We start from the raw sequence: 21,011 nt of genomic DNA on the forward strand, positions 1-21,011 counted from the left end.
TATTCGGCATACTGTCGCATGAAGACTAGGTATTTATGAGGAGAGAAAACATAGTCTTGATTGCTGTTTGCCTGTGTTAGTTGGTGACTTTTCTATAATTAGCAGTAACTTTAAGGGAGTAAGTGCAGGTTGCTTTTTGAATAGTTTATATGTGTACAATTATCTAACATTTGTTGTAAGCAATTAGCTTAAGAAGTTTTTGTCTGTCTCTTGTGTTTCCTACCTAGTGCCCAGTAATGCAGCCCGTGATGATATCTGTGAATTAAAACTCACTGCAAAGCTAAATGCATTCGGTATTACAGTGTGTGATCAGACCTGTAGCATTGCAGACATTAGAATACAAGGTAAGGGTTTTTTTATTTAAGTAATAGAGTAGCTGATTGTAGCAAGAAATATATTATTCCCCTCCATTCACTTCTGAAAGGCTAGTGTGTGCACCACATATGTCTCTGTAAGATATGTTTGAATACTTTTTGATTGCATAAGATGGTGGTTAATTATTTTAGTAGCCAAAATGCCTGCGAGGCAAGAAAATGTTTAACCCTGAAAAAGAAAGCAATTAATTTTTAAGTGGAGTAAAACTAAAAGAAATGAAGGCACTACATTATAAATAACAGAAGCTTTCTTTTTTTAATAGCTAGATCTTAGATAGTGTTGGGAATTTTCACTCTAGTCTTAGAGTCAGTTTATGCTGGCATATGTAGTAAAGTCATGACTTCTGTCTTGGGCTTAGTGTCAGTTATTATAGAGTAGAATACTGGATTCTAAGCTCCTCTTAGTCTTTATATCCAGTAATAAATGATGCTTCTTTTTTAAAAAGTGTTTATTTAATAAATGCACTTAAACAAATGGCTATCTTCTTCCTTTTGTCTCAAATCAGGAATGGATGCATCTATAGCTATGAAACCTAAAAAGATTAAAGTGTTCTCCAGACTTGAGGACATTGTTATTACAAATGTTGATCCAAAAACAGTCCATAAAAAGGTGATGTGTTGTGCAGATTGTAAACAAACAAAAAGACCTTGTTCTTTATTTAATGACAGCACTGTAGTTTATTTGCTGTGTTGTATAATAAGTGCAATGTAATGTATCAAATATTAAGCAAAATTCCATTGTTTCATTTCATTTATTTCAGGGAAGAAAAACGTGCTTCCCTAAAATATTTAATTCTTTTTAATCATGTTTTTACTGATGCGCTTGAGTTGCATGGGTTAAATGTAAAGGGACTATAGGTAACCATGTGAGAAAACATATACTATAGAACAGCTGATTTAATTTCCTTTTGTGCTGAGCATATATGTGTCCAATTATTGCTGATAAGTTGCATTTGATCTTTTTGTGGAAATATTTTTTGTTTGATAACTTAAGCAATAATTCTATCACATATTACTGCCTGGGAGTGTTAACTATATGGACTTAATCTTCTAGGCTGTCTCCATAATGGGAGATGAAGTGTTTAGATTTCACATGTCACTTTATCCAGATGCTACCGCAGGGGAAGCTTATGCTGATATGTCAAGGGTGGATGGAAAAATGTCTCTGAAAGTAGGCTGCATCCAAATAATTTACCTACATAGATTCTTCCTGTCTCTCTTGGTAAGACATTGGTTTCAGTTCCTTACTTGACATTATAAGTTTTTTAATAAAATAAAACATAATCTGTTCTTTGTGACTTGTACCTTGCGTGAACTGATGCACAAGCGTATAGAAATATTTTGTTGAAGTGTCACTTAAGTTTTACTGCCTCATAGAAGAATGAGGAGTAAGGAGGATGACAAAACAAATTTTGAATTGATAGCTTTAATAATACCTTAAAAATCAAATACATAAGCAACGTCTCAGCTTGTGCATGATTTTAACCTTTTGCTCTTTTCCATGGTTGCATTAGAAGTTCTATCTTTCTGCCAGTTTAACTATTTTGCTTAAGTTTACGTTTTGTCGGAGGCTTGTCTTTTTTGAGAGGTTTATTTGCTGTCATAGAACTCTTACTTTTTTTCACTGCCTGTCAACAGAACTTCCTAAACAATTTCCAAACGGCACAAGAGGCCCTGACTGCAGTTACTGTCCAGGCAGCAGAAAAGGCTGCTTCCAGCATGAAAGACTTTGCTAAAAAGAGCTTCCGCCTCTTAATGGATGTCAACTTGAAAGCTCCAGTTATAGTTGTTCCTGAGTCTTCAACTTCATACAATGCTTTGGTAGCTGATCTTGGCTTAATCAGAGTTCAGAATGAATTCAAGCTGGTGTCTTCAGATGAATCTCCTCTTCCTCCAGTCATTGACAACATGGATGTGCAACTAAGTCATTTGAAATTATCAAGGTATACATGGAGTTTTCTTCTGAATTGAAAAGTGTTTGTAAAGAAAACAGGTCCATATTCTATATACAGCATTGTTGTATGTTTTTAAAGATGATAGGTGATGAAAAAATACTAAAACTAAACAAGCCCACTCCCCCAGACTAAGTTTGGGAGTGCTTTTAGATAGGGACACATGTCCCTGTCTCAAACTTCTTGGAAAGAAAGGAATGATAGGACAGTAACTGAGCTCATCTTAAGTGCATACCTGGGTGTAAGTGCATGTAAGCATGCATTATTACTAATTTAGAAAAAAGTATATGTATAATTCTGCTAGATTTACATGATATTGTTTTATATTCTGCAACTACTAAACATTTTTTTTCTCTGCCACTGTCTTTTGTAGGTGTGTTATATCCACAGATTCTCAACCATTTCATGAAATTCTGTGTCCTGTGAGTTTGACTTTACTGGTCCAGAGAAATTTAGCAGCAACTTGGTATCATAAAACCCCAACAATTGGTATCAAAGGAGACCTAAAACCAATGCAGGTAATACAAAGTTATGTCAAAAGTTAGATATTTTCTCAGAATAAGAATAACCTAGTTAAGATGCTTGTAAACTCGTTGCAACTTGTATTCTTTACAGAATGTTAAAAGATTCCAGCTTGACGGTCCAGTTCATTGGTCTATTGGAGTTTTGATATCGTATAGTGACTAATTTTGGTGTAGCAGCATGCAAATGGAATAAAACCTATTTTTTACTTTTCTGTGGGTCTGTTGGAGCTATCCTTCGACTCAACAGTCAGTAAAGTCATTGAGGCTGTCTTTGAGTTAGCATTTAAAATCTAGATTTAAGATTTTATATTGTTTAATCTGTAATATTCAGGTTATTTGAGCATTTAAGTAGGTTTATTAGAAATTAAAAGGGTAGATGTGGATCTCCAGTATGCAACAGTTAAGTAGTATGGTTCATATCTTTGCAGATGGAGGCCTTTACTTTCTCTTTTCCTACATTAACCGTATGGATTTAAGTGTGTAAAAATGGGCTAGGGGCCTTTTAGTTGTTCATGATCCCTGTTTAACTCCTGAATCTGTGCTGTGGCCAAATGTAGCACTGGTGAAGCACAGATGATTAACGTAGTGGAGCAGTACCAGTAAAAAAAAATAAATGTAGAAAAAACATTCTAACACTGTATTGCGGGCTAAGTGACTACATTTTGTCACTTAATACTGCTTTTTTTCATGATCATGTTATGTGATAGTTGGATTCGGTTTAATTAACTCTTTAAAGGCCTACTGAATGACAGTTGCTTTAGTGTATATGATGTAAATTTTGCATTTAATGTTATCTGGTTTTGTTTATGGATTACTGAATTATTAAGAAGGGCTTATTATCATCAGTTACTCATATTTTTAGCAGGCAAAGAGCCTTTACAAGACTAGAAAGTGTTTATCGTGTGGAGTGTTAGTTCTTGGTGTAACTCTTGTTCTTAACAAGTAACAAATGATATTTTAGGAAAAATGGGCAAATTATTTTGGGTGTTTTGGCCAGGATCATTTTGACTAGACAGCTTGTTTATGGTGGAAGCAGCATGTTGTTACTTCTCAACATTTGCATACTGTGTTAGAAAGAAGTACTGTCACCAAAAATGAAGTTGCGGGTTTATCACTTCACAGATTGCACTCAGTGAAGATGATCTAACTGTGGTCATGAAAATTTTACTTGAAAACCTTGGAGGGGCTTCTTCCCAGCCAACTACTGTGCAAGAGAACATTGAAGATACACAGATACTTCAAAAAGGGAAAGTTCCAAATGAATCTGATTTCTGTGAGGGTATGTTCAATTCAAAAGCTACATATGTTTAGGCAGAGGGCAATTTGCAAATTCAAAAATCGTATTTATCTCAAGCACTTAAATGTGTAAATAAAATCTTTTTCTTAATTATTCTGTATGTATTGTGTACATGAAAGGTTATAAATAATGTATGCACATACATGTAGTGTGAGCTGTTGATGATCAAAAGTTTTTTGTAGTGTGTTTTTTGTGATTCATCTCTTATAGGATGCTACTCTTCAGCTGCAGGTAGTTTAAAAAAGAAAAAAGCCAAACCAACTACTGCATAATGTTAATGCACAGTTACAACAATCTAGGATATTATTAGTATTCAAATAGTGTGATAATGTAAAGAGTGTAAGTCTGTGAATGAAATACTGTTAACTTTGCCAAAGTCTTTTTTTTGTCCAAAATTTAACTTTCTTAGTGTCAAAAAACTATTGTTCAGCCAATAGTTGAATTGCTATGCTATCAGAAGAAACTGGAAGGAAGAATAGTGCAAACTCCTTGAGCAGTCTCAGTGTTTTCTGTAGTTCTCCATCAAAGCAAATGAAGAACTGCAGTAAATTAATGACAGCTTTTTTTTTATTAAACCACTCTGTGCTAGGTAATTTTAGCATGCATTAAATAGAACAGAGTGCTATTGAGTAAAGAGTAGTGCTTGTTGATCTGAATAGTCTTCCAAATTTAGAGGTTTTCCTCTTTCTGTGACTGTCTGATATTAACTAAAAAAACCCCCAAACAAACAAACAAAACCAACCAAACAAAACAAAACAAAACACCCCCACACCCCTGCCTTGCCCAGAAAACCACCCCCAAGCCCAGTGTTATAAAGAAATATAAAAATACTTTCTTTTCACTGACAGGTCGTCTTGCTTTTGGAGAAAAAGATGCTTCTGCAGTTCAGTCTTCTGTGGAATGCTATACAACGCTTAAATTTGACTTCAATTTTGAGTCACTTTCAGTAACTCTCTACAATAGTGATACAAATCAGGTTTGTGACAAAGCTTTTACCATAGAGATGGGGTGGGGAACTTAACGCTTCTCACATAGACAGAACTCAGGATAGTAAAACAAAGAGTTTCATTGGTTTTGTTGACATTGTATTGCTTACTCTATGGAGTTTATGCAATTTATCCTGGAACTTTGTTTCTTTATGGGCAGAGTATGTCTGTAAGTGCATTTATAAAAATGACCCTAAAAAAGTAATGAACCAACCAACCAAAACAACCCACCATTTGATTTGGTCATTCAAGCCTTGATTCCAGTTATCCAAAATAAAAATGAAAATTTGAAAAGCAGGAATTGCTAGCTTTAGATGATGCTAGTTCTGTGCATGCTACCTATACAGTCAGTAAGCAGAGCCAAGGTGAACATAGCCCATACTTCCTTCTCATATCCCTGAGGGTGAGCAATAATGAACATCCTTCTTGTGCAGAAAATGGAAGAGAAAAATGTACAATGTTGCCTTATTTTTATGACTTAATATGCTTTGTCCAGAAGTGAAGATGCTTGCTTTGTTAGTCTTGGTATATAGTGAAGATGTGGTAGCTTTGCATTTAAAATAACTGTAGTGCGGGAATTTGTGGTGCTTTTTGTATGAGGGGCACAAAACGAGCATTACGGGGAAAAAGTACACTGTAATGGGACCATTTTAATTTCTTCATACACTTTCCACATTTTACTCAGGTCCTGTTTGTAAATAAGTTAGTGTGGTAGGAGTGGAGGGATCCTCTGGTAGGAGGTTCAGAGTTCAGACAGGTTATCCTTTGGTCATGCATTCTGAACAACTGTTAGAAATGTGGTAAAGAAACAACTTTGTTACAACCCGTTTTCTGTTTTCTCAGTGAGTTTCTTGGACTAATTTGTATGATTGGAGGACTGACAGCAACAGGCTAATCAGATCCTTCAATTCATGGATCAAAATGCACGTGGCTAGCAGAAAGGGAAATGTTCCTATTTGTTCCGTAATAACTAGTCCTACTATGTCTCATTATGTAGAAGTCCCTGCTTTCACTGCATAGTGACAAATTACGCCTTGGTGAACTCCGATTGCATCTCATGGCATCATCAGGGAAGATGTTTTCAGATGGCTCAATGGATATTAGTGTTAAACTCAAGGCGTGTACCCTGGATGATCTCAGAGAAGGAATTCAGAATGTGACTGCAAGGTAAGTTTGAGCACATCAGACATGAAAAAACTCCATGCAACTTGTGAGGAAGGTTGTTACCTTGTTCTATACTATGTTTCACATGGGATTGATAAAACTTAGTAGGGCTGTCAGTTGTTGCCTGTCATAGTGTGCACTACAGTAATGAATGATGTAATCTGAATAATGTTAAGCAAGTTTATTTTATATGTTGATTTCCCAGGTTGTCCAAAACAACAAAAAAAGATGTACCTGGGAGGCTTGAGTAAACTATGTAGAACAACTGGGTAGAGAGCAGCCAGCCTCAGCTGGAGAGCTCTATGCATGGAAACTTTTTAGTCTGATTGTTACATGCTACATAGGTAGTTCCAAAACTGTAGCACACATTTTAAATTGAAATGACTCCTGTGTTAGAGAAACCTTCTTATTTCTGGAGGGAACGCCGATTGTTTGTGTTGTAATTGTTATTTATAAATGGCACTGGGGAAAAAATGGCACTACTTATGCATTGCTCGTTTTTCTAGATGTATGTGTTACGATGATTGAAATGTATCTTATGAAACTTGTTTTCCAGAATGATAGACAAGAAAGATGACACAAATGACAGTTCTATGATAGATATAAACTACAAGCAGGATAAAAATGGAACTGAAGTAATTGCTCTCCTTGACAAGCTGTACATATGTGCCAGTATGGAGTTTTTGTTGACAGTAGCAGATTTTTTCATTAACTCAATGCCAGCATCCTCAACTGAAAGATCTGCACAGTTCCAATTAAAGCATGTTGCTTCTGGGAAATCCAAGACAGAAACAGGTCTGTGAAACTGATTTCCACCCCCACTCCCCTCCTTTACAGACCTCGTACTGAAAATAAATCATCCAAAAGTTTTCAAGATACTGTCTTGCTATCAGGCTTAAGAAATGAGTTTATTCTTCACAATGTGTAAATTGGGCACTGATACCATAGATTGTTGTAAGCAGTAGTAGTTCTAAAACTGCTGTGTTAAGTAGTGGAGTTGTGCTCTCCAACAGAGCTAAATATTGAAAGTCACTCATGCTAAACAGGACTTTTACCTGTGTAATGTTGCAAAGGAAGCATCCTTAGGGTAAAAAGTGCCGTGTAGATAGTAATTAAGGAAGTAAAAAGAACAACTTACTCTTTAAAGGTGAGTGATGTCTTACCTTTACTTCTGCAAGTTGTGTATTTTGAAACTAGGTTATTTCAGAATGGAAAACTTGAGTTTTTGATGAACAGCTTTCCTCTCTTTGGTTGAAGACTAAAGGTAAAGCATGATGAAACAAGGGCAAGGAACACCGTGTTTGAGGTTCTTTTTATTTGGTTTTAAGTGATTGTTAGGCTTGCCTTAGTTGTGGTCAGACCTAGTCTGGGTTGTGTTGTCTAGCTGGTTCCCAACAAACCTGCTGCTGTTTTGGGGACCTTGGCAGAGTACTAGAGTGAGCCCTAGGTTTTATGAATTGCCCTAGTGATGTCAGAAGTTCACTTCCTCTCTTCTTCCCTTGCTGGGGATGTGCACAAGCCCTGTGATGAGGGAGAGATGGTACACACTCCAGAAAAATGGCACTTGCAGGGGCTGCTCAGGGTGCGTTGTTGCCTGTAGTCCATGATGCCTAGCTTTCTTGGCTTTCCTTGTAGTGCACCAAGCCTCAACTTGGCACCTCTTCCATTGCATAGGTGTGATATCCTGGTACTACCAGGAAGTATGAGGTGTGAGTAACCCATATAATGAGTCCCAGTGTGCAGGAGCATCACATGGCTCTACACTGCCTATCATTGAGGGCCAAAGTGACTTGATCCATCACTAGGTTAGAGACTCTTGCTTTTAATTGAGATAAACATAATACGATTCTCTCCTCCTGTTTGAAGACTGAGTGGATATTCAGACAAATTGAATATTGCTAATTTGGTTTTAATTAGTAAATCTTCACTCTAAAGAATTTAGTTATTTTAGGCATTCAGCCAGAATATAACTATTTCCAGCTTGGCTTTGTAGAGCCACTGCTTAGGTTGACTACAGTGTGTAGAGCTAATACTGTCTTTTTACAATATTGAAACAATTTCTTCAAAACAAGGCTTCTGACCAGTTTGCTGCTGATTTCTGCACACTGTGTAATATTCAGCAAAGTATTCCTGTAAAAATTGAGACATATTTGTAAAATTTATACCTCTAAAATTATGTAGCAATTTTAATGCATGGCTTGGGTATTATGTACATAATAATGCTTTCAAACGATTGATATTCAAGGGGGTGTTTCACTTTCACAGAAATATCTGTACGGCAAAATATGACAGTAAAAGCTGTGATCATGGATCCAGAAATTGTTTTTGTTGCTAATTTGACCAGTGCGGATGCCCCTGCCTTAAAAGTGTCCTTCCAATGTGACTTTTCTTTGACATCTGGAAAGCTCGCACAGAGGATGACTGCTCAAGTTAAGGGATTCAAAGTGTTGGCCTGTGCCTTTCTCAAAGAAAAACAAGACAAAAGTGTTACTACGGTAAGAAAACTCGGTTTTCATAATGTGATAAGTAATGAGAATTTTTGGCAGGTGCGTTCCTTCGGTTGGCGTATCCATAGCACTGAGAAATTTCAGGTTTTGTATCATGACTGCTATGAAGACAGGAGGGGACTGCACATCTGTGGTATGGCTTTTAAAGGTGAATCTTTCATCTGTAGGTGCAAGACTTCATTATGTAGAGTTCTGTCTAAAAGTTGTGTGCTGCATTTTTAAATTAAATTTAAAGTTTTTAGTGAAGAAACTGTATGAGGGATTTTGAAGACTAAGAATATCTCTCTGCAACTTTTGTTTATTGCTTGTCAGCTCACTTGTTGCAGTAGAGTATGCTGATTAGCATGTTGCTTGGAACTTCTACTCATTCCTGGTAGCGATCAGTGAGCCACAAAGGTGGCCTGTGTGGTTCATCTCACACATGGTATCTTTCATTCTGCATTTAGTTTTCTAAAGGATTCAGGGTTTTTTTGACTATACCATCAGTCTTTTTGTGCATTGGATTTTTGTTTGGTCTGTTTTTTAAGCCTTACATCAAAAGCTTTTATTTCACTAGCTTTTAACCTTCCTGTACAAAATTGTTCTTGTGCAAATTTGGATGCTGGAATGAGGTACAGTAACACTGTGGAAAGAATGCTGTTACTTTGAAACATACTATTTTATGGAATCAGCATCCCTTTGGCCTATGGCATTAAAAAATACAAGACCATTTGAACAGGTTAGATTCCAGGAGTTACCTTAATAATAAAATTATATTTTTCACTCAGGTGTTACGACCATGTTCTTTGGTCATGGAAAATATGGTGCATGTCTCAGGGTTACAAACTGTGGTAGTAACAGTAGAAGAACTTACTATAAAGGTAAGATCATTAAAACTGTCTTCTGAAGAACAAGTGCGCTTCTCAAGCTGTAGCATGCTTTTTTTTAAAGTTCTGTATTGCTACTTAAAGTTTCCATTTTCCCCATTAATTTAATTTCAGAAATAGGCATTTATCCTTTTTTTAGAGCTGTTCTGTGTTGGAAAAAATCATTCCATGTTCCTTGTTTGGGCAATCTCTTGGCAAAAAAGGACTAATTTAAATACGTCAGGTACTAGGATTCCTTCTACCAGTTTCTTCCAAATTTATGAAACAGACCTTCCCCCTGTCGCCACCACCACCACTGTTTTTGTCTTCAGAGATGCTTATAAGCAGGAGCATACATGCAAGTGTGTGTGCCGTTAATGTGATTTCCAGGATGATATGCAATGTGAAATACCTAGTTCTTAATAGGTAAATTAATAATTGTGTCTATAGTAAAGGTCTTTCTGAATGCAGTTTACTAATTCTCCTATTAAAAGTTCAGAAATTTGCATTTGTGGTCTGAAAATTGTGGTCAGTGGTGCTGTCTTAAACTGTAGGCAACAGTACATTGTTCCTAAAGCATAAAGCTTTTGGTGGGTGTATTGTACTGTAAATGGAAATGGTGGTGCGCATAACTCTGCAAACATGCTTTTCTGAACACCTTGAAGATTTAAAAAATAAATTCACATTTCACAGTGTAGTAGGGAAAAGGTTGATATTGACTGCCGTTATGGGAGTACTGTGTATTAGTAAAAGTGAAATTGCAATCTGAGAATTTTATTCTTGAGCTGGGGGGCGGGGGTGGGGGTGTCTTGTGAGGGAGGAATTGGAAAGTTTTGTAGGAAGGGAAAAGCAGAGGAAGTCCACGAATGGGTTCTGTTTCTTTATCTTGGAATTGAAGTTGCATCTCGTATAAGAGTCTTTAATGCTGTGTACCTTTATGAAGAACCCAAGAGTTCTTTGCCATTTCCGTTTATTGTATATTTTGTATGTTAATCAGTTTTAAATTGTTTTGTGCTATAAAGTTTTTATTTTGTTCTTTGTTCAAGATCTCACCAATAATTTTAAACACTGTAATGACCATTATGGCTGCCATAAAACCCAGAACAATAGAGGAGGATTCTAGAGGAGCACCTGAAGTTTCTGAGAATTTGTGGCAAGTGAAGCCTATAGATGAGTGCAATGCTTGGTTTCTTGGTGTTGATGTAGCTACAGAAGCAACAGAAACTTTTAAGGACCGGGAACATGTTCTGAAACAAGAGAAATTCGACATTGTGGTGAAATCAGTTCAGGTCACCTTGGAATGTGGCCTGGGTCATCGTACTGTCCCTTTATTGTTAGTGGAATCTGTGTTTTCAGGTGTCCTTAAAAACTGGTCTTCGCTGATGGAGGTCACTGCTGATATGTCACTGGAGGTATGTAGAATCAAATTGTTAGCAGTTTAAAACACTTTTGCACATTTCATAATGTTCCAAGAAAGTTTCTAGTATATTTCTATGTGCTAAATTAATAATAGTTTTAAATTGTAATGCTCTTAGGAGTGCTTTAGTAGTTAGGCAAGTATGGCTAAGCATGATGTAGTTCTTAGGAAACTTTAAAATCAATAACAGATGTTACTGGAATAATCTAGTTCTCTCTGTTTCTCCATTATTTTCACATATTCATTTTTTGCTGCATGAACAATGAGCTTGGCTTAGTTGAATATTCATATTTATCTGTTTGCCCATCTTTGTTTCTCTAGCATTGTGTTTATTTGTAAGATACAAGTTACGCTATGTTCTCAAAAATCTTCTTTGCATCTTGGATTGTAATCATACGATATCTGTTTTGCTAGCTATTGCAACTGTTTTCCCCAAGACACGGTAAATTCTGAGATGTTATGTCTCTTACGGAGGCAGCATATTAAAATTTCATACAACTAGATGTGCAGCTGTTCTGTGCAGTAGGTTAACTACAGCTTAATTATATGTTGTCAGTGTACCAAATGTGCCTCATACTCCATTCTGTACTGGATATACAAGTAGCCTTTTTTCATTGCTAGATGTGCATATCGGAGTATGGAGGATGCATACCTAACCGTATACAACTGGGGGAAGTCGCCATGCTTCCGAAAGTGGGAAGGGATGAGGAAGATAGCTGAAAGGGAGTGTGCAGAACAGTTTGGACCCCAACTTCTATTCAAATTTGCAGTGGCTGAAGGAAAGTAAAAACTTGGTGTAGGTTATGAGATTAATTGTTCCAGTGGACCAGATCCAGGCTAAGGTTTGCTCAGACTGAATTTTTATTTCATAGTACAGTCATGTACTCTGGGCGTTGAAGTTCCTGATCTCAAAATCATAGTCTCAAACAGTCTTAAGAGAGGGTGGAGTCTTAATTGTATTAAATGAAGATGTTAAAAAGGCATGGAGTTACCAGGCTGTCTGGTTGTTCTAAAAGCAAGGCAGGTTGTCAGTTCTTCAAAACTTAAGTCACTTTCAGAAAGTGTATGACATATTACACTTGTGTATTAATTTTTGAAGCCATTGAAAGGTAGACCTCCAAAATGTGAAATGAAGTTCAATGTTTTCTTGTTAATGTTTTTCATACTAAATGCTATTGGAAGGAACTCAGTCTTTTATTTTTAGATGCCTTATTTAATTTTGGTTCTTTAGGTTCATTATTACAATGAAACCTATGCAGTGTGGGAGCCACTTATTGAACGAATTGAAGGAGGAAAGAAGCAATGGAGTTTAAAGCTGGAAGTATGTAAACACACTTGAACCCATGTGAAACAGTTTGAGTAGCCAACTATTTCTTAAAAGTTTTCTGTGACAGAAGGTTGATCTTCTGAATGCTGTTGCTTTGAGGAAGCTGTGCAATTTCACATAGAAAATCAGTCTTCAGACATCTTAAGGCATTTCTGAATAATGTTAATTCTCCAGTGCATGGACAAAATGTATTGTGTAACCACACATACAGAGAGGAAAGAAAATAACTTGCTTGCCTTCAGTGTTGGTATAAAAATCCTGTGTTTGTGTGGGGGTGTCCAAGTTTTACAACGGAAAGTAGGTTTTCCTTTGCTTGGTGAAATTGTTAAGTGTAGGTCAAGGTTTTTTTCTGTTTTAACATGGGAGAAAGTAACGTGTATGTTCATAATGGCCTAATGAAATTTGTGTTTTAGATGAAGACTAACCCTGTCCAAGAGAGAAGTTTGATGCCTGGGGACGATTTCATTGTTCTTCCTGAGCCGCAAACTGCAGTTAACATCTCTTCAAAGGATACGATGAATATAACAATATCCAAATGTTGTCTTGCTGTTTTCAGTAATTTAGCCAAGGTAGTCCTAACAGGCAGAAGGTGCTGAATCATGTTTTTCTGTAGGAAGTTCTGATACTTTTAAAAGAAATTGCTGTGCTGCCAGTCACAAGCCAATGACTGTTCTGCAGCCCTGACAGATGTTATCTAGCAGGACTGAGGAGTTTTAGTCCTTTAGGGTTAACAAAAAGGTGGTGCTAGTGTTTGAAAAAAGCAATTTCTGTGTTAGAAGAACAAATATGCTTTTGCAGGACTTAAGGAACAGTCCTACAAGCAGCTGAATGAGATAAAAACTAAAACCCTCCAATAAACACAGCTGTTTCCTACAATCCTTTTTCTGAAATATTAAGAGAAATTTGTTTCCCTTTCATCTTTTTTCTTTAACAGAATACTAAGAAAAGTGTGTGTTTTAAGATTGGCCTTCAAAGTGTAAAAGTAGGAAGTCCAGTGTGTTGAAAATACTTCTTTCTCTGTTTTTGTTGTGGTAGTATGTGTGCTTATAGAATGTCCTAGGCACTTCCCTTTGCCTTATTTTTTTTGGGGGGGGGGGGGGGATAAATTTGGGGTTACTAAATCAAACTTGTTACAGAATGTGACTATTTATTAACGCTGAATAAGCAAGAGTTCTCTGAGTTAGTACCTGCTTATCCTGTAAGTCTATTTTGGCAGTCAGTTACCATGGCTTTTGTGTAATCAAACAAATGTTTGTAAGCATAAGTTGTGGTTGAATATGTGTACATGGTGAATGTGCTTGGGGCTTCTGTGTCTCAGATCTTATTTTTCTTACAACTCAACAACTGTAAAAAATCCCTATGAGAAGCATGAATGCTTATTATATCATCAACATTTGCTGCAAATCACAGAATAATAATGAAGTTTTCTAGAAGTAACCTTTACTTCCCTGAGATACTGCTATACAAAGCATAGGCATTGCTTTTTTTCTTTAAAATGGTAGTTACTAGGAACTGTCTTTTGAAGCCTTTATGTTACTGTGGCTATTTATGTTTGACATATTATATATATTGTTAATTACAGGCATTTTCAGAAGGGACCGCATCCACGTTTGACTATTCCTTTAAAGAGACAGCACCTTTCATTGTTAAAAATGCCCTCGGTGTTCCTCTCAAAGTGCTTCCTAGCTCCAGTTTTCGGATCGTTGGTTCAGAAAAAGAAAATAAGAATGACGTAGAAAGTGGTCAGAACATGGAACTGGAATACTCCGTTTTTGAAACACCCCAACGAGGGAAGTTGTCTGCGTTGTGCCGACAAGAAAGCTCAGTCTTCTCTGTAAATTTAGGTATTGTGCTAAGGGAGCACTGTGTTATGAGATGTCGAGAATGGGAAGATGGGAGGGGAGAGTCAACATGGTTAAATGTGATCAAAACTCAGGTGAAGTATGTTGTGTTCAAACTACTGTTGTATACTGATGGCAATTTAAAACCCCAAACAAAACTAAAGAAGCTACTGGACTTCTAAAAAGAAGTAAAATTACATCTCTCCAGTTTTTCAGAGGGAAAAATACAAAATTTTTGTTCTTCCCCCCTTTGGAAGGAATGGAAGACATTTTAGTGGGGTCATTGATATATCATCTTACAGACCCCTGGAACATAGGCCTGTGGGTTCCAGCTCCTGTTAAGATCTTCATTTCTGACATCCCTACTACCATTTAGCTTTCTATACTTACCCAGTTACTTGACAACAGTTAAGGTCTTTCTGAGAGTTTTTATTTGCTAGAAAATACTCCTAGGAGAGTAGGATAGAACTACTAATACATGATCTTCTGGGGTTTTTTCCCTTCCCTCCCATCCCATATGAAGATACTTGTCCGTGATACAAAGACCATGTTCTGTGTTGCATTTTGTTGTCTTACCCAGCCAGATACCTTTGTTTACTCTGTGGTGTATTTATCATGCTATGTATAAATCTTAATCTAAAATTATCGTCTCCAAGAGTATTCTGACCTTAAATCTTTCCTTCCGTGGTGCTCAAACACCATTTCAAGATGCTTTTGCCAGAGAGTGCTTTGATCCTGATTGTTGCTGAATTTAGAGAAGCTAAAGTATTGGTCAACTAGAAAATGGTAATGTCATTTGTTTTGTCTAATTAAGACTTTTGTATGTTTTTATGGATCAGAACTTCAAGGATATAAAGAAGTGGTAAACATTCCCATAGCCAAACCAGGTCGACGACTGTACAACGTAAGAAGCCTTCTCGCTAATCATTCAGACTCGATTATTGTACAGATAGATGCTACAGAAGGAAATAAGGTTGTTACTTTACGATCTCCTCTGCAGGTAAAAAAAAACAACCAAAGAAACCAAAAGCCTGAAAGCAGTGCTCTTCTCTGACTGCCTTAGCTTTCCTTCCTTAATGCATTAATTGAGATCATACTTTTCTAAGTTACTTAAAGGCAAATTAGTGAGTATTTTACTGTTACATGAATTTTTATCTATATTCTGTATGTGTGTATCTTCCTGATTAAAAGTAAAACCTCAATTTTTTTATTTATTTTTGGCTTTATACTAGCCTCGGAGTTGAAGTTGGCACATACACTTTTTATGTGACTTAAAATTATAAGCGTGTTTTTCAATTCATGTTACTTAACAGTAGCATAGTTTTCTCATATGTTTGCATATTGTTCTCCTTCAGAATTGTATTTCTAAGGTGCATAGAAGTCTGTTTTCCATAATTTAATTAAATCTGCTAGCGTTGTTTTTTCTTGTTGCTATTCATACTTTAACACTTTCTCCTTAGAAATTTGTACCATAGAAATGTAATGGAAACTATGCATTTTGATCCTAGATAAAGAACCATTTCTCAATCCCATTTATGATATATAAACTGGCTAGAGACTCCAAGTTCCTGGAGCCAATTGGCATATCCAAGCCAGAAGAGGAATTTCATGTTCCTTTACACTCATACAGGTACACTACTTCTTCTCTGTAGGGCTGGTCTCTGTCAGACTGACGCACAAATACAGCATTAGTGTGGAAGCTTAAATTTGCCCTTGGAACCCCTCCTGACTGTGCAAAAACCCCAGAATGCTACCTTTATTGGGCAATTAGTGTGTTGCAAAAGCCCTTCAGGGTGGTGGCAATTGAAAATGGATGAAGTTAGCTGTCAATGCAAAGCTATTGTGTACCATTACTTGTCATCTTCCCATAGGTGTCATCTGTATGTTCGACCAACGGGTGTGTTGGAGGGTCAGTTTAAAGAGTCCACGACTTACATTGCCTGGAGGGAAGAGCTACATAGGAGCAATGAAGTGAAGTGCTTGTTGCAGTGTCCAGCCACTGAGACAAACTTCTTGCCTCTGATAATCAGCTCAACAGCTGTACCTGATGAACTAAATTTTATTTCAACTTATGAAGAGGAGTGGGATCCTGCCTACATCATTCACTTTTACCCTACATTGACTTTGAGGAATCTGTTACCATACTCCTTGAGGTACTTACTTGAGGTAAGTTATTTTATTGTGGTTTTGTTTGCAAATCCTTTACTTGATTTTAAGTAAGACTATATTTACTTAGAAGTAGTATGGAAGGTAATGAATGTTAGGTTTTGTATTTTCTGTTGTAAATGAGTGAGCCAGCTGGTAGGTTGATTCAGGGAGGTTTAGGGATTTTTTTTTTTTTTTCAGTTTGGGTGTGTCTGGGCAGTTCTGCCTTGCTCCTTAAATGTGAATCCTGCACTGGATTGGTCTTTCTCTTTTTCATTCTTCTGAGATCCTCTTTGTGTTTTGCAAGGTATCTTTTGTTTCACAAAGAGAGGTGTAAGGAAAAGCATCTGAAATTTCTGGAGCTTTTCTTCTATGTAAAAAACATAGCTTCTCCATTCTGACACTGGTTCTTCACTGAGGACTATTGTGAGGCTTCCCATACAAAAAATGGAAGATTTCCTTGCGGGCTGCTATGCAGACTTTTTTTCTCTTTTATTATTTTCAGTATCTAGTATTTCTTCATGAAAGCTGTGTGATTTTAGTAAATAGAAAAGTTGTGAGGATTTAGAACTATCATCCTCTTTGTTCCATTTTGTCCTACTCTTATAACTGGCTGTGTGACATTCATTTAGATCTGTCTTTCACTCCTGTCCAACAACCTAATGGCACTATTTCCAGTTTTCCTTGCCTTCACTGTACTTCAGTACTTGGTGACAGAATGTAGATCAGAGTGCCATTCCTTGACTGAGGAGCTAGAAACTAGTAACTGAAATCTGTTTCTGAAGTCACTGTACCTATAGATGGATGTGTGCTTATTGTCTTCACGTCCCTCAACTAATCAAGCCCGGCTGCTGTGCAATACAGTAAAAATGTACTGTTTCTCAGTAAAAATTAGGAAAGCTACTATTGTGGGATGTTAGGGCCTTAGGAAAGCTGTGCTGCCAGACAGTATGGCGCAGCAGCCAGCTTTCTGCCTTGGGTGTTCTTTAATGTGAAAAGTCCTGGCTGTACGTCTGCAGCACAGTCCGGTTCAGTGTTGCACCTGGTGTGTTAAGTATGTGAATAAGAACTCATTGCCATTTTGAAGTCACGGGGGAGGGAGGAAACAGAGACGGGATGCGTTGGAGCTAGTTTGCCTTCCTGAAATCCAGAATTAAGCAGCCTTTATTGCCCTGCAAGAAAAGTGCAATTCATCTCAAATTACTCATAGGATCAGGCTCAAATGAAAGTGATTGGAGACTGGGGTGTGTGGTACTGAGATACCTGAAACATGCATCCTGCAACAGAAGAACAAAATGCTGGTTTTTGAATACTTAAATTTTATATTTTAAAAACTTAAATTTGCCTCCTTTGATTTTGCTACAGGGGACAGCAGAAGCCCGTGAATTGCCTGAAGGGATTGCTGCAGATGTTTTTCATTCAAGAATCCATGGAGAAATAATGGAGCTTGTGTTGGTAAAATACCAAGGCAAAGACTGGAATGGACATCTCAGAATTTGTGATGGGATGCCTGAATTTTTTTCTTTGTGTTTCACATCCCATTCTGCAACAGTGATGACAGTGGATATTTACGTACATACTAGGCGAATTGGAAGCCGTATGATCTTGTCTGTGTTCAGTCCTTACTGGATAATCAACAAGACTTCCCGTATTCTCCAGTATCGAGCCGAAGACATACACGTGAAGCATCCAGCAGACTACAGAGATATTGTTTTGTTCTCCTTTAAAAAAAAGAATATTTTTAGTAAAAATAAGGTATGCTTATTGTAGGCAGTGGTTGTGGTGGTGGTATTTCAAAATACTGCTCTGAGGAGGAACACACACACACTCACAGATTGTTGTCTAAGGAATTTTTCTGTAGTACTTAAATCTATAGGCTGTCATTTGGCTGTTGCTTTCTTGTTATACTTTTTGGACTAAGAAAGGAAGGCAGATGGAGAAAGTTGCAATAGATTTTGTGTCTAAGTCTTGCACTGCATCCCATTGGCTAATTTTCCTCCTGGCCCGAAGCTGGCTGATGGTATAGAGTGGTTAGGTCCTGAAAACTCAGAGGATACCCTACTGGAAAACTCTTTCCTTGGGGAGAGGAATTTAACGCAGATATGTAAATTTAGAGTGTGGACTCCCTTTATAGTCAAAAGGAAGGCTGCTCTCAATCTTCCCGTGGAGGTGTTTTCCACTGAATAAAGAGGAATCATAGGCTTGTGGTTCAGTCAGCTAGGTACCTTGACATATAAAATGCACTATGTAAATATTCTGTCCTATGTCAAATGTATTTATTTTGTTTTGATGTGATATTTACACAATCAAATGAAGAGTACTGTAATAGAGGAATTTTGTCAAGTGGCCCTTCCTTCCTTTTAAATATCATCTTTCCACCCAACAATAGTTTAAGAAATGGTTGAAGGAACAGTTTTGACAAGGTCATCTTTTCATTATTTCCCCCTGCCCCCTTCAAGTTTGTGAAGCACCACAAAATTGTAGCTTTATTTCCCATCTATGAGTGCTGTCACAAACATGAGAGTAAATGAGGACTCCTGTATTTTGCTAGCTTTTACTGTAACATTTTACCCAGAAATCAGGTGCAGACTAATAAATCAGAAAATGAATAGTGGTACTATATGCTTATGCTTATCTTGAATTATAGAGGGATTTAAAAGCACTTAGTTGTCTTTATACAGCTAAATGTGATATAATTGCAACCCGTAATGCATGAACTATAGAATTGAAATTAATTTATTGAAATACTTTCCATGTTGTTCTTCTTTGTGTGTAGATCCAGTTATGTATCTCAACTAGCACTTGGTCCAGTAGCTTTTCCCTTGATACTGTAGGAAGCTACGGATGTGTCAGGTGTTCAGCTAATAACATGGACTATCTGGTAAGATAGTTTTCTGTGTTTCGTGGAGCTCTCTTGGGGTTCTTTTGGCTTGACTTATTTCTTCTTAAGGCCTTTGCTTCACTACTTACACTGCTTTTAAATAGTGGAAGTATTTAACAACTAGGGTAATAACATTTACACCCCAGCTGTTCAGGTCTCCACTTGGTGACAAGTAGTTTCACCAACAGAAGTTTCAGTGTAATTCAAAACACATGATTTATTGTAACAAACGTGTAGTACGGGGCTGTTTGAAAATACAGTGGTGAACTTACATAATGGAGGTAGGAGTTCACACTCAAAATTCATGGTTGTTTGCAAGTGTTTAGATCTTCATACAGCAGCCTTGTCTAAGACTACATTTCCACAACTAAGCAGAATGTAGATTGCACATAATAACAATATGCAGATATCTGGGGAGTTTTGTTTCTGTGTACTCTTTGACTGATCTCTGATGATGATATCATTTTAGGCCTTCTGGGTTTCCTGTAGAGGGATTTCTGTTGGATTTTCCCCACAAACGCTACAGCTAAAACTGTTGCTTTACCATTGCATTAATTGCATTGCATAGTTCGCTGATGTCGCTGCATGCTGTTTGGTTCTTTTATTACAGGTATTCATAACAGGAGTGTTTGTGCTAGCCTTAGTAATTACAGTAATATTGGCTTTTCTGTTTTTCCATCCTGACTTTTAAGCTTGTTCTTGATTGTTTGATCAAATTGTCTTTGTTCAACAGGTTGGAGTTAGCATCAAAGTGAGCAGTTTTAACCTTACCAGGATAGTTACCTTCACTCCGTTCTACACAATAGCAAACAAATCCTCCCTGGAACTAGAAGTTGGAGAAATTGGTCCTAATGGCTCTTTTCCAACTAACAAATGGAATTATATCTCTGCTTCAGAGGTAATGTTTCAGGTTTTTTCCTTTGGATGTTATTGTAGACAAACAAACAACAGGTCTCCAGCTGTCACTTAAGGACAAAGCAATTATTTTATAGAAGCTCTGTCACTTCTAATGACATCGCATGGATACTTCACATCTCAGGGCAACTTGAACAGCACAGGTTGTATATGTTGGTAAATTAACAAAGTCCTTCAGTTTAGATAGTTTACTACATGTAGATGAGATGTTCATCACCACATGCTGGAGTAAGAACTAAGGCATCTGGAATAGTTTTAGTCACACGAGACTGTTTTACTGCTGGCTTAGTATATTGCACATATATGAACTGTTAAAGTCACACATACTTCTTGTTTTACAGTGTCTTCCATTTTGGCCTGAAAGCTCATCAGGTGAACTTTGTGTAAGAGTAGTTGGCTATGAAAGCTTATCTAAACCATTCCTCTTTAAAGCCCAGGATAACGGTACCCTGCTGAGACTGGAAGAATTGGTGAGACTGTGTGGTCTGTTCTTAATACTCCATTTAAGCCTTATGCTAATGAACTTAAGAAAGCTTAAAAATAATTATTTTGTCTGTTCTAACTTGAATTTATGCATAGAACAAATATTGAATTTTCTGTCTAACTTTCTCTCCAGAATGGGGGCTTACTGGTAGATGTGAATGTTTCTGAGCATTCTACTGTCATAAGCTTCTCTGATTACCATGAAGGAGCTGCTCCAGCTCTTATTGTTAACCATACCTCGTGGGACTCCCTCAGATATAAACAGAGGTATTTAAAAGAAACAATTCACCATCAGGTATTTAACGGGGGGTGGGGGGTGGGGTGTATCCTTTGTGAAGGATGTAGTTCTCTTT

General features: G+C 37.1%; 1 protein-coding gene across 3 annotated transcripts in view; it reads left to right on the forward strand.

Annotated features, from left to right (window-relative positions):
* Positions 1–21,011, forward strand: part of VPS13C (vacuolar protein sorting 13 homolog C) — a 97,315-nt gene that overhangs the window by 49,076 nt on the left and 27,228 nt on the right. For all 3 annotated transcript variants that reach the window (XM_056345884.1, XM_056345882.1, XM_056345883.1), the window contains 23 exons: positions 228–344; positions 881–984; positions 1,429–1,596; positions 2,013–2,317; positions 2,700–2,844; positions 3,973–4,129; positions 4,996–5,123; positions 6,131–6,300; positions 6,854–7,092; positions 8,563–8,792; positions 9,572–9,664; positions 10,696–11,061; positions 12,298–12,387; positions 12,807–12,962; positions 13,976–14,237; positions 15,074–15,234; positions 15,743–15,864; positions 16,106–16,400; positions 17,745–18,134; positions 19,156–19,260; positions 19,994–20,158; positions 20,517–20,645; positions 20,792–20,925. In XM_056345884.1, coding sequence (XP_056201859.1) covers positions 228–344; positions 881–984; positions 1,429–1,596; positions 2,013–2,317; positions 2,700–2,844; positions 3,973–4,129; positions 4,996–5,123; positions 6,131–6,300; positions 6,854–7,092; positions 8,563–8,792; positions 9,572–9,664; positions 10,696–11,061; positions 12,298–12,387; positions 12,807–12,962; positions 13,976–14,237; positions 15,074–15,234; positions 15,743–15,864; positions 16,106–16,400; positions 17,745–18,134; positions 19,156–19,260; positions 19,994–20,158; positions 20,517–20,645; positions 20,792–20,925 — 4,231 coding nt within the window. The remainder of the gene's footprint in view (positions 1–227; positions 345–880; positions 985–1,428; positions 1,597–2,012; positions 2,318–2,699; positions 2,845–3,972; positions 4,130–4,995; positions 5,124–6,130; positions 6,301–6,853; positions 7,093–8,562; positions 8,793–9,571; positions 9,665–10,695; positions 11,062–12,297; positions 12,388–12,806; positions 12,963–13,975; positions 14,238–15,073; positions 15,235–15,742; positions 15,865–16,105; positions 16,401–17,744; positions 18,135–19,155; positions 19,261–19,993; positions 20,159–20,516; positions 20,646–20,791; positions 20,926–21,011) is intronic.

This window comes from Falco biarmicus, chromosome 7 (genome assembly GCF_023638135.1).
Source record: "Falco biarmicus isolate bFalBia1 chromosome 7, bFalBia1.pri, whole genome shotgun sequence".
In the NCBI taxonomy this organism is placed as follows: Eukaryota; Metazoa; Chordata; class Aves; order Falconiformes; family Falconidae; genus Falco; species Falco biarmicus.